Source organism: Rhinolophus sinicus, chromosome 2 (assembly GCF_057876585.1).
Source record: "Rhinolophus sinicus isolate RSI-liver-muscle chromosome 2, RSI-T2T, whole genome shotgun sequence".
Taxonomy (NCBI): domain Eukaryota; kingdom Metazoa; phylum Chordata; class Mammalia; order Chiroptera; family Rhinolophidae; genus Rhinolophus; species Rhinolophus sinicus.
In genome coordinates, this window is record NC_142502.1 from 75,629,719 (window position 1) to 75,643,439 (window position 13,721).

At 35.1% G+C, this 13,721-nt stretch overlaps 1 protein-coding gene across 10 annotated transcripts in view; it reads right to left on the reverse strand.

Moving 5' to 3' along the window:
* The window catches only part of FAM135A (family with sequence similarity 135 member A), a 113,547-nt gene that overhangs the window by 50,680 nt on the left and 49,146 nt on the right, over positions 1–13,721 (reverse strand). For 8 of the 10 annotated variants that reach the window (XM_074333162.2, XM_074333159.2, XM_074333161.2 and 5 more), the window contains 5 exons: positions 6,214–6,353; positions 6,052–6,122; positions 4,190–4,363; positions 874–1,000; positions 12–165 (listed from right to left, as the gene is read on the reverse strand). In XM_074333162.2, the coding sequence (XP_074189263.2) occupies positions 12–165; positions 874–1,000; positions 4,190–4,363; positions 6,052–6,122; positions 6,214–6,353 (666 nt within the window). Of the gene's footprint in view, positions 1–11; positions 166–873; positions 1,001–4,189; positions 4,364–5,856; positions 5,935–6,047; positions 6,123–6,213; positions 6,354–13,721 lie in introns of those variants that run through there. The other 2 variants (XM_088795632.1, XM_019749329.3) reach the window with 2 other exon arrangements.

A 13,721-nucleotide genomic window follows, 5' to 3' on the forward strand; every position in this document is an offset into this window, starting at 1 on the left:
TTTGAACATACCCAGTTCTAGTTTTTGACAAGAGGGAATCTCTTCTGTTACCGTAATGAAGTAGTTGTGCAATCCCTTGAAGGCTAGCAGCAAAGTGGCACAAAGTGTATAATGAAAATGGTAGGCGTGATGTAGGAAGGAGTCTGCAATAATGAAGCTGCAACCCTAAACAAAGAATGGATTTGGGATACAGAATGTTAGTAACCAAAAATTTTTCAATATTACACTTGAAACTTAGAGAAATACAGGAAAAAACTCTCAGAATTTACTAATTACCATTATCAGAAACCATGTAAGAAATATTGCAATATTTCAGGAGTTGCTCTTGTTCATACAAATAATTTAAACAGATGAATGCAACTCTAGTAATTTCAGTTACAGTGGAATTTTAAAACAAGGAGATTAAATTTTGATTTTTGAAAATTTGAGATTCATATTACATTTGGACTGAGGGACAGACACTCTGCTTTTATAATATAAGTTCCTTCTCCTTTTAGGGGCATAATGGCTATACTTGAACTATTACAAGTTGGGTCTCAACTCTGGCACTGTTCTTTACAGGCAGGCCAATTTGGAATGATTCTACCAGTTAAATTAAGGGAGCAAGAGGTGCAAATAACAAGTTTAAAAAGGCACTCATAGTCAAAGATCTCTATCCATTAAATTTGGTGAAATCTTAAAATATCAAGTAAAGTTTTCATAATAAACAACTGGAAACATCCAATTTCTTTAGATCATATTTAATTAGAGCTGTAAGATGTTGAGCTCAAAACATTAATAAAAAGAACATTACACAGATAAAACAATTTTAAAAAATAACATTTCATTTGAAGACAGAGGGAAGAAAGGATTTATAAACATATTAGTTCTTACGTCTGGTGATAACTGTTTTGTGTAGTTAATACCAAAGACCACACTTTCAAGAGTAGGAATCACAGAATCTCTGTTTTGCGCTGGTGCATTTCTGTTTAACCAAGTAGTCTTCACAGGGCGAGGAAAGCTGGAGGAATAGTATTACGTTATTATTGTCACAATGGTCTATTTGCATGATACATGTTTCCAAAAGAAAATCTTATTGGAATAGAATAAAGAACAAGGGTTTTTGCAAGGTTATGATTTCTAAAGCATTCTTAAAGTAATTTTTCCTTTAATAATTTGAATTATTATGCAACAACACAATGAATATAAAAAAAAACTAAGACTATATGCTTGAGATTACTTCTCTATAATTGGGTTTCAGGGAGTTTCAAAGGATTAGAAAGTTAAAATAGGAATCCAGAGTAGCTAATTGACAAATAAGTGTCCGAGCTTTTTTTTTTTTTTTTTTTTTTTTGAGAATTTTTGTAAGAATTTATTTGAATCAAACTGATGGCATATGCAGGGGAGCAAGATATCAAATGCTCCAATGAGAGTCAAGTTTAATTTGGAAATACTAATCTATCAGAACTGGTTATCAACTTTATCAAGTTAACATTCATACATGGATGCTACTTACAGAAATAAGCAGCTCCCAAATAAATGTAGAAAAGAAAAATTACTAAATTTACTTGTTACCTTTATTTCTCAAAAACAAGACGTTTCCTTTCTTTTCACTAAAAGGCTGGCTATGAACACCACTAAGATAACCTTTGTAAGTGCTTCAAGGTACTACCATCTCTATCACATATTATGTGAACTAGTGTTGTTAGCATTAACATTGCATTTAATAAACCATAAATCCTATAGAATAAGAAGGCTATTCTGTCTGAAAGTTTAAAAATCATACACAATTTTATTTTATAAAGTACTAGTTAATTGTAAGTAGGCCAAAACATTTGGACTGTTTGGCAGTTGGCAAAAGGAAAAAGACAAGAAAGTAAATCAATTTTGCCATAAGCAGAGAGTAGCCTTCATTTGCAAAATCAATTTGCTTTGCAAAGATAAAATATCTATACCCCAGCAAAGGGAGCTGCAAGTCAATGGTAAATTCCACTTGCTACGATGTGTTTTTCAGAATTAAATCATAAAAGTTGCTCTTAAAAGAATTCAAATATCAGAAAACAGATTATGTGAAAAACAAGCAAAGAAAGAAATCCTAACCCCACTCACTTTATAGAACTGATTTAATGTCTATGGTTGATCATAGAAATTATTTTAAATAAAAATAACATTTAAAAATATATTATAAATTTATTTTTTTTTTTCATTTTGTTCAGAGGATAAAAAAATCTACCTATAATAAAACTTCAGGAAAAACTTATCGAAGCATAAATAGTGAGGAATGTTACCTGTAACATGACCCCTCTACCAGCATGCCACCAGCAAAAAGCTTTCCTTTACCCTTTCCTTGCTTCCCTTCTCCAACCTCTCATTTCTAAGCAAAGAAAGGCAGGGAAAGCTGTTGCTTCTTTCAGGGCAAAGTTCTAGCAGCAAGAGGGGGTATCAGGGCCCGTGGCAGGTAGGTAAAGAACAGAACCTCAGCTGTTGCAAGCACCTCATTTTCTTTTCCAGTCACTAACCAGAGCCAACAGTTTATCCTCTTGGCTTCTGATTCTGAGCCAAAAATGTCTTCTCCTTCCAGCAAACAGTCTCTAGAAGATGAGCTGTCCCTTTCTCCTACTAGTCTGTGGCAAAAAGTGCTGCATTGTAAGAGGAAGCACACATTTAACTCACTAGGATTAGTGATGTGAATATCACTATTTATTTAGGGTCTGAAAAAAGCAACATTAATAACCTGAGCTAACCTCTATAAATTGTTTATACATGTTTCACAAAAGAAACTAAGCCAGTGTTATAAAGAAAAATGGTTGAAATAGTTTAGTTAGGGATTCTTATTGAAATTACAAAAATAAGAGATTCACAACACTGTAAGAATGTATTTTATAAACAAATTTTTAGCAATAAAACCTAACATGTAATTCATATAAAATACTGTATACTTATTTGAAAGTTATATTAAAAAATCAACAACACTTTCTTTTCAGAGAAGTTTCATTCAGTGATCATGTTATTACATATTAATTGAATCAACATCTAAAATATTTTTGAAGTTTATGATAAAATTTTATATAATAACAGAAACACTTGCCTATTTACAGAAGTTATACAGCTGAGCACAAGCTCTCAAAGGCCTAAGAGGTAAGACAAAGATGGCAAAACAACCACTTACTAGATAACTAGATCTTACTAGAGAATAAGGAAGGCAAAGCAAGTCATCAAACAGATTTCTTCTTGGCCCTGTGCTCTAAAAGAGATCACCGGACAACACAATGAAAAAGGTCCTCACTTATAGTTTTTAAAACAATGTAAAGACAGGCCACAGAAAGCTCTTACTTGTGGACAATATGTTAAATTGTGTCGGTATTCTATAAATTGAGGGTAATTCTACAAAATTACCTATTTAGTTTTCTGGCAAATTAGTTTAACATTATAACCCTTAAGCATCATCCCTAATATCAGTGGTTGGAATCAGATTTCTGTCAGAAATTATAAAGTAGACAGTTCAGAAATCAAATCAATTTCGAGTCTTTTCACATAAGTTATTGATTTTAAAATGTCCATGTGTTGCCCATACTACACAAGGATGATGCTTTATTGTAAAAACTGAAAAGCCTAAATTGTATTGTAACATTAATGAAAAACAATCAGTCTCCACGTGAAAGTGGGCAAAACTAATTATCCCAATGCATTTATTATGATGCAAAATTTTATGCACTTTTAAGCTAAAATGCACGATATAATTTTAAAAGGTTTAGTAAAGACCCAATAATTTGGTTAGTGACTTAGAAAACAAGAATTACTGTATAGTATAGATTTAAGAAGATAAAATTAGTCCCTCCAGAGAAGAGAAAAACCAAAAACTAAGAAAAAATGAATATACTTTTCCATCGGATGAATAATTACAGTATAGCATTTCACTAAAAACACAGGTGCAGACTAAACAATGCTGTGGTTATTTCCAGATTGCAGTATTTTTCTTGGTCAGTTTATTTAACAACAATTGCCCCATACTTCTGTAATAAAAAAGTTATCAGTCTAATGATCTCATGCTCTTAAAATTTATTAATTTAATATTTTAGTATAAAATAAAGTATTCATTAAATAATTATGAATTTAGAAATTCCTTAGTTATCTTTATCAAAGTATGTGTTTTCACTATAAAAATAAAAGATTTTACATTACTAAGGACCAGAGTACTGCTTAAATTTACCTTATTAGTGGCTGGTGTAGTGCAACCAAGGATGCATGGACTGTAACAGACACAACAGAAAGGTGGAAATAATCAAACATAACATTAACGTGATGATGAAGGCCTCTATGGAGGCTAAAGTGCAGCTTCAGTGTTCGGCTACTTATTAGTTGCAAGGCGTTCAAATCATCTGCCCTATAAAAAGCAACATATTTGCATTCAGTATAGACTATTAAGTAAAGGCCAATCTTTTCAGATAGTAGTTTAAACTATTCAAACATTTAGTTATTTAATTACTTTAAAAAAAACTGATAAGAATAATTATTAAAGCACCACATTTGCATTAGACAGCTATATAAAATCTAGTAAGATCCTACCTATAGATTTCTATCAGTCCAAGGTATGGACTGACAGATTAGTTTTTTCACTAAATGTCCCTATAAAATGAGTCCTTTTTGATACTTAATCTCATCTTATACTAAATTTTACCCCCCATAGGAAATACTGTTTATTATATTGTTGCAGTATAATATGTGTGAAATCTGATTAAAATAAATCCTAAAAGATATTTAAAAACAGTTTTACTGTACAAAATTTTGTTGTTAAATGCTTCTTAAAAATAAGCAAACCATTGGAAGATATTTTATTATATTTAGTCTGTCATCAGATTTACATATACAAAATATTTGACACAATTCCATGAACATTATATCCATAAAATTATATCCATTACACACACACAAACACGGTGCCAAAAAAATGTATACACCTTTTAAGAAAGGAAAAGTGTATTAAAATTGTAATACTCAATGTATACTGATAACAAAAGATGAATACAAGTCATGTTTGACTTCTGCAATTACAAGAGGTGCTCAAAATGGTTACTATCAGCATCCAGACACTTCTGAATACGGTAAACTACTGCTTGGCAATGTTGACCGAAGTGTCCACTTGTATACATTTTTTTGACACCCCTGGAATATATACTTTAACCCATACATACACACATCATAACTACTGCTAATAAACTACTCAATTCAGCTTACTTCACTTACAGAATTCTGACATGGTTTAAAACAGAATCCCTTAAGGAAGTCTTTATAATAAACAGTATTACAGAGGAGCAGTAGCTATCATGTAAAAAAATTCTTATTCCTCTATAATAGCAAAGAGGACATCACAAGTAGAACTTGCAGTATTGTGACTGCTTAATCATTTATTAAGACATGTAGTCTTAAGTTAATTAAATTAAGACACGTAATCTTAATTTATATACAATTTTCTAGAAGTATACATGTGAATTAAAACAACAACAAAAAAACCTTTAAAAATAAAATTGTTAAATGGATTCTTGTCTTAAATGAATACAAGCACAGTTTGTCCCTAAAATATATGACTGCATGTCCAGGTATATGAGTAAGTTTCTCAAGTGTTCTAGAAATTAATGAACTAGAAACAACTGATAAGTGTAAGAGTCATCAGTCTTGATAACTTGCTCAATATAAAATAAAATAAAAATCCCACCTAATAGAAGGCATCACTTATGCCACTAAAATTTAGCCAGTGGTAAAGTAGAAGAGAGTTCAGTTATATTTAAATGTCTCAGGCCTCTGCTATTATATCAACAGTGTAATTTCTAGAGTCTAGGAGATTGATTCATATTTCTTCAACTTGTCTGATTTTGCTACCTGGAGCTCATGGAATCAGCATGGGCACAAAAGAGCAGGCTTAACCATTCTCATGACACTCTCTCCGCAAATAGAAGTAGCTAAAAAATAAACAAGAAGGGGACAGGCTGGATTCTAAGAAGAAAATGAGGACTCTAATATTAACAGATAATAGTCATGAGTAAATAAGGGTTTTTAATTGATTAGCTTACTTACGAATAATCTCCGTCTGTGAAGTGTAGGTCCAAGGATAAGAGAAAACTCATTTCCTCAAGGGTTTCTTCAATCTGAAGAGAAAGTACAATACTTTTTGAATATTTATAGAAAATTGAGGCTTTATAAAAATATCTATCTAAATGTATATGAAGAGATGTTTACCTTTTTTTCATCCAACAACATTTTAACTTTGAAGATCATAACATCGTTTAAAACAACCTCCTCATTTTTATATAGAATTTGAAATGTTTTACTGCAAATCAGAGAATCATGAACTGAAGCTGGAAAGGCTAAAGTCATACCTAAAACAAATAAGATAAATAATTGACGAGTAAAGGGCAAAATATAATACAAGTAAATTAAAACTTTTACTTTAAAACACTGTAAGTTTTATTATATTACTTCAATGCATTATCATTTTATACAGCAGTATTAGAACATTTCTGAAAATTTATTCATTTCTATGATAAATTAATAGGTAAGAACATTGTAACCATTATTAAATTGTTATACAATTTATAATCTGAGAAAGTAAATAAGGAAATCTCCAGGTGGATATTTTAAAGTGTAAAAAAATGGATATGTATACCACAGAAGAAAGCAATTTAGTTTTCCAGTTTGCATAGTAAAGAATTTGGTTGACCTTTGTCCTTGTTGCTAGGAAATAACCTCTAAATCCTATGAATACAGAATCTAGCTGGGTTTTGTGCCAGATTACTGGGACCTTGCCTCTAAATCCTTGGAATTTCCCAGTGACAGGCCTGTCTCTGTTATTCATAGTGGGCCCTGACAGTGTAAGTTAGTGAGGTGAATCAAGGTAGGCCCCTAGATAGTTTATGCTGAGGAGATGACTCAGGATGGGAGCCACCACTCCAGTAATACCAACCATGCGATCAGAGAGTTGAGGCTTTGAGCCACATGATATAAGCCCAACCTCCAGGGAAGGAAAGGGGGCTAGAGATTGAGCCATGTGGGTGATGATTCAGTCAAGCATGGCTGTGTAACAACACACCAATAAAAACTCTGGACAATGAAGCTTGTGTGAGCCGCCCTGATTTGCAATACTCTCTCTGTTGTCAATATCAATTTTCTGGGAAAGCAATGCATCCTGACTCCATAGGGAAAGAACAACAAAAGTTTCACAAATCTGTGACCCTCTAGACCTGGCTCTATGCATTTCTTCTTTAGGCTGGCTCTGATTTTATCCTTTTGCTATAATAAAACTGTAAGATAAGTAGAGTGCTTTCCTGAGTTCTGTGAGTTGTTCTAGTGAATTATCAAACGAGAGGGAGTAACAGGAACCCCAAATACGTAGCCAGCTTGTCAGAAGGAAGGGTAGTTTGTGGACCACTGAACTTGCAGCTGGAGTCTGAAGTGAGAGCAGTCTAATGGAAGACCATTTCCTTAACTTGCAAAATGTGCTCTGCCTCCAGGTTGTTGGTGTTAGGTCGTTCCAACAGCCCATCTGCTGCTTTATTACTCTATCGTCCAGAAACAACATGATGTAAAAAACTGAAAGAAACTGGAGATGTTTGAGCTAGAGACAAAGCAAGGGGGCCATCTCTGTAGGGCAGAAACCTAGAGTGGGACATCAGAGTCCAACTGCAGTAAGAGGGTAGCCTGTCCACATGGGGTGATGGTCTGATGGCTGAGACTGTGCCTGGTGAGGAGGCAGCCTGGGGTGAAGTATCAGAACCTGAGCAGGGTGAGTAGGGCGACTGCATGGGAAGGTACCTGAGGCCGGGGGTTTGGAGCCCAAACTACAAGAGGAGAGTGTCCTCACAGAAGGGCAGCTTTGTGCCCCATGTAGGAATCCAAAAGAGATGACAAAAACTTCCATATTGGAAAGAGGGTGAGTGTGGGCAGGGGCAGCCTGATACATTTTAATGGAGCCAAAATAAGGTGAAGAGAACCTCCTTTCAGAAGAACTCCTGGGACGAGGACTCAGCAAGTCTAAGTGCGGTGAGGAGGGTGTCCACATCAGGGAGTGACCTGGCATGAAGTGCTGAAGCCCAAGGAGCCCATGAGGGAGAGGGTGCAGTGATAAGAGACAGGCACATATAAGGAATTGATCAAATAAGAAAATACATTAAGGATAATGAGAGTCAGGTTTCTTATTGTCTGAGAAAGAATGTACACATACAGAAAGGAAGTACTAATATAGAATGAAGCCAATTGTACTAGGTTAAAATTAGATACTGATGTGAACTCATGGTTTTCACTATATATTTAGGTAAAGACAGATGCTAAATTTGTATATGCATGTGTAAAGATGTACGTGTGTACATACATTTATTCACTAGTTCTGTCCATTAAAAGGGCTTAGGAGCAGCATAGTCCCAAATACTGGTTTTGAATACTATTCTTCCCTAAAAGGAAGCAAGTCTTTGGAGAAATGGGTGACTCTGGAGCTGGGGCACAGATAGGACAAGAAAAGTCTGGGCCATCTTTCATAACAGAAAGGAAGTGCTAAAAGAATGAGGGGACACATCCAAAGGACATAAAAGCTAGCTTGAAGAGGCGACCCTTGATCATATCTGGGATGAACTGAGCATCAAAATAAATTATGCTGGTAATGGATTAACAGCCATTAAATAATACAGAAATCTATAAATCCATAATGATATAAATAAATGAACAAATCGGTAGTTTGACATAGAGAAGGATACTTATTAATTAAAAGGGAAAAAGAGTAACTTTATAGTGAAGTCTGGCTTAATCAAATGATCCAAGTTAACATCATCAGTAATGGGACATGTAGAAACCATGTGACACCTAATAGAATATAATAAGAACATAGCATCACCTTCTGAGATATTCCTGACAAAGGTACATAACCTGAATCTAATCATGAGGATATTTCCGACCAATGCAAGTTGAAGGACATTCAACAAATTAACAGGATTATAGTCTTCAAAAGTGTCAGGGTCATGAAAGTCAATGAAAGACTGAGGAGCTGTTCCAGAATAAAGGAGACGAAAGAGACATAACTAATTACAATGCATGATTCCATACTGGATCATTTTGCCATGATGGAATTTATTGGGATGACTAGCAAAACTTGAATGTATCTGAGGATAAGGTGGTGGTAATATAACAGTTAATTAATTGATTTTGATGATTTTATTAGGGTTATGTAGGAGAATATTATTTGGAGGAAATACATTCTGAAATATATGGGGATGATGGAGAATAATGTCAGCAAATTACCCTTAAATGGTTATTCTTACATGATTCAGGAAAAAAGTTCTCTGCCTTACACTTCAACAACTTTTCTGTAAGTTTAAGATATATGTATATATATCTTAAGATATATGTATATATATCTTAAGATATATCTTACATATCTATATCTATCCATCTATGGTGTGAAACCAAGTAGATCAGAAACTCAATTGTGCATTTCAGAGAAGCGCTGAGAAGGGGAAGAAATTTTCCTCAATGGACAGCAGATTTTTTTTAAAGCACCCAGATAATGTGAACTTTGAATCTGCTGCTTCAAAAAGTGAGTTTCTCTGTTGCTCTTCCCTGAGGATGGTGCTGGAGCAGCTCTCTGCAGTCAGGGCTGTCGCCTCTTCTCCATTCCTATAACTACTGGGCCTGCAGCTTCTTCGTTCCGTACTGATGCTTATCTATTTGCAGATACACCTGAACAAAAATCACTATTTGTTCTGCTACCCTTTCTGGCAAACTCCTCAAAAGATTCTTTGGTATTTAATGTCTCTAATTCATCTCATCTCATTCTCTCTCTGGCCAGTTTCGTTACAGCCAGGCTCCAGGATGGTCCCCAATGATTCTCACCTCCTGGTATTCACATCCTGGTATAATTCCTCCCATAAAGTCCCAGGGTTGATCTGTGTAAATACAGCGGAAGTAATTGTATGATTTATGTGAATACAGCAGAAGTAATAGACTGTAGCCTCTTAAGAAACCTTACAGCAGAGGTAAGCAGCTAAACAACTTCTGGATTCCAGACCCAAAGAAACTGTGAGATAATGTTTGTGGTTTTAAACTAAGTTTGGGGGTAAATTCCTACACAACAATAATTAATTCACACTTTAACTGGTCTTTGGCGCATGAAACTGCTCTTATCAAGACCATCAATAATTTCTTCGATAAAAGCAATGGGTTCCCAGATCTCATCTTACTTGGCTTATTATAATCATCACCTCACACAGTTACACATTCTCTTATTCTTGAAACACTTCTTTAATTTGGCTTCTCGGACATCACATTTTTTCTGGTTTTACTCCTAACTCACGGGCAACCTCCTTTTAGTCATTTGTATTATTTTTTACTTATCGAAGAAGCATAGCATAGTAGTTAAGAATAGATTCTGGAGCCAGACCAGCTGGGTTTAAATTCTGTCACTTACTAGCCCTGTAATCTTTATTAATTTTTCTGTCCGCTATGCCCCACATCCAATTCTTCAGTAAACTCCATTGGCTCTACCAACAAAGCATATCCAATATTTATTGAGTGAGAGTGCTAGAAATGCTCTAACATGAAAAAAGAACACTGCTGTTAGGAATGACCTAAAAGGGATGCTACTATGGGATAAGAAACTGTGTACAAAATAAGTCATTCTAAATTGCTTTGGAATGACGATCATTAACTATTTCTGAAAGTTACCTATACTCTTAATTAACATCAATACTTAAAGCTTCAAAAAAGATGTACCAATGACTTACAGATAATAAACTTTTCTTTTATTCTCAAACCAGGAGCAACAGATAAAAGATGTGCAAGTTCCTCCTAGTTATTCATTCACTCATGTTCCTCCTAGTCATTTATTTACTCATCCAATCAACAAATACTTATTGACTACCTACTATATGCTAAGAATTTTTAGGTGTTGGGGATACACAGGAAAAAAAAATATCTCTGACCACATGGAGCTTACTTCCTAAGGGGAGGGGCAACAGAGAATAAAAATAATAAGTAAATGATACAGTATGTCTGAAGATGATAGTGCTATGGAAAAAAATAAAGAGAGAATAGAGGGTGAGAAAGGTAGCAATTTTAAGCAGAAAAGTCAGGCAATGCTTGAGAAGGTAACCTATAAGCAAAGATCAGAACAGATTTCTATGTACCTTCCCCTACTACATACCATTAGTAGCTGCCCTCCTTCACCCTAGTAGAGGTCAAGAGGTTTATTCCCTGGAGAGAATAAAACAGAGGCCCTCTGAACTGAAAGTCACCTGGCAAAACTGAGAGCATGAGTATATGAGCATAGGTGTACTGAACACTGAACGCAGAGACTCGCAGAGCTCTTCCTCTACTGGGCTACCAGAAGGCTGGCAGTTAGATTCTTAATCTCCAGGAAGGAAATAGGTATGAATCTTCTCAGGCTTCTCAAGAACTGTAAACAGCCTAAGATTTTATCCTACATGCAATCTATAAAGCTAGCCTATCAGTTTCATGAATGTTGGGAGAAGACATAAGACTCCCAGGTCAGAGACAAAGGACATTATTACTCACAGCATAACAAGCAGCAGGAGCTTCATGTTACATCAGTGCCCCTCGTCCTTACTCCCCAAAGTCCCACGGGAGTGACATGGGGGCAGGCCCAGGTGGATGCTATGCATACAGTGGGGGTTTTTATCACAGTCGGGGAACTCTAAGTTTAGAAAACCTCAGTCTTTTATAAGGGGTTACAAGAAAACCTGTCTAAACTTTAAACTGGAGAGAGACATTACCTTTATTATACTGAACAGTAAACAAATCAACCTTCTGCTCTAGATACACTATCTATATCTTCTAAAGCTGTTTGCTATAGAAACATCCTTTAAAAGCCTGGAACAGATATTTCAGTGTCTCTGCTCACAAGATGTACAGAAATGTGAGAAAACATGGAGAATTTTTTCAACAATAGGTAGGGTAAAATCTCAGGTTCTTCACAGTTCTTGACATGAGGAATCTGACCAACCCAAAAAATCTGTAATAGATCTATTATGTAGATCTGTTATGACAAATAAGCTCTATAGGTACTGACTTCAAAGTTTCCTTAGCAAATGGCTTACCAACATCATCCTAATGTGAAGATCAAAGATACAAGTCCCATGTATGCTCTTAGAAATTTCCAATCAGCTCTCCTTTCAGTCAAGTATAGAAATTGAGGACAACCAGACATCTGATGAAAGTTTCTAAGATGCAATTTAGAGACCAAAATAAAGAAGAAAAAGAAGAAAGAAAACTTGTAGATAAGAAAAAGAGATGAAAGGGGGGAGAGGAGGAGAAAAGAGAGAACAGAGAAAGAGGGAGAGGTGAAAATAGGGAGAGAAATAGATTAAAAAGGGGTTAAAGTTGAAGAAAAAACTCAGTAAGTAGAGCAAACAGACAAACGGAAAAATGGAAAGAAAATAACAAAAATTAAGAAAACTAGTGAAGACAATCCACCACCTAAATAACAGAAGTTTCAAAAAGAACTGATAAAAAAGATGGGAGAAAATTACGAACAAAATAAGAAAACTTCCCAGGACTAAAGGACATAAGTCTCCAGATTAAAGAGGCCCAATGAGTACTCAGAGACCTGAATTATATCACTATGTGCCATCAGAACACCAGAACCAAAGAGAAGATTGTACAAGATTTTTGAAAGGGGGGAAAAAGGGCCACATATAAAGGATTAGCAATCGGAATGGCTTTGGAAGTCTCAACAGCAATGCTGCAAACCAAAAGACAATGGAGCAATGTTTTCAAAATTCTGAAGGAAAAAAGAGTGACAACCTAGAATTCTATACTTAGGTAAACTTTCAAGCAAGTAAAAGTAGAATAAAGACATTTTTAGACAGTACAGGTTTCAAAATATTTCCTATGCCACTTTTCTCAAAAGATATTGGAGAATAGGCTCCACCAAAATGAGACAGTAAATCAAGAAAGAGGAAAAATAGGAGGAAATAAGAGATCCAATGCAGAAGAGAGGCAAAGGGAAGCCCTAGGAAGATGGTGAAGCAAAATTCCTACGGGATCCTCTGCCTTAGATACAGAAGGTGACTGATAAATGTTGACTTGGTTTGCCTCAACAGATAGATATGTTGAGGTCTGCCATCTGAAAGATCTTTGCTGCCATGGTAATATTTTTTAACCTGAGGATAGATTAAAAGCTTGGCCAGACTCTTTTCAGCACTAGATTTGTTTGACAGTACACTGATGAGGTTTCTGTTCTATTGCCTAGATCATATGAGGGCAGTCTCTTCACCCTACAGAAGTTTTCTGCTTTGACCTATTCCTGAGAAGTGAAAAAAGAAAAGTTGAATTTAGGTAAGTTTAGCTGCAAAACAGCCTATGTTGGATATTCAATATTTCATCACATTACAACCTTGACAGAAGCCCTGAATGTGCTGCCCTCTAAGTTTCAAACAATTCATTCTTGACCCTGTCCACTAACTTCCCCAAAGGGGGGGTCTTAAAATCTCCCAAGTATACAGAAGCATACAATAACCCAGACACTCTGTTCAGCATTACTTCTGGGAGCTGTCTTTTAATAGTAGTGAACTGCAGCTTTCTTACATAACTGGATTTTTGTTTGTTACATTTTTTCCAAACTCAACGAGATATTTCCTTGGGATACAGTCATAGGTGACAAAACTTAAAGAAAGCACAAGAGTGAACACAAAAGTCAGGAGGGTTACACGGAAGACCTTTTACAGTACTAGTAATGTTCTAAT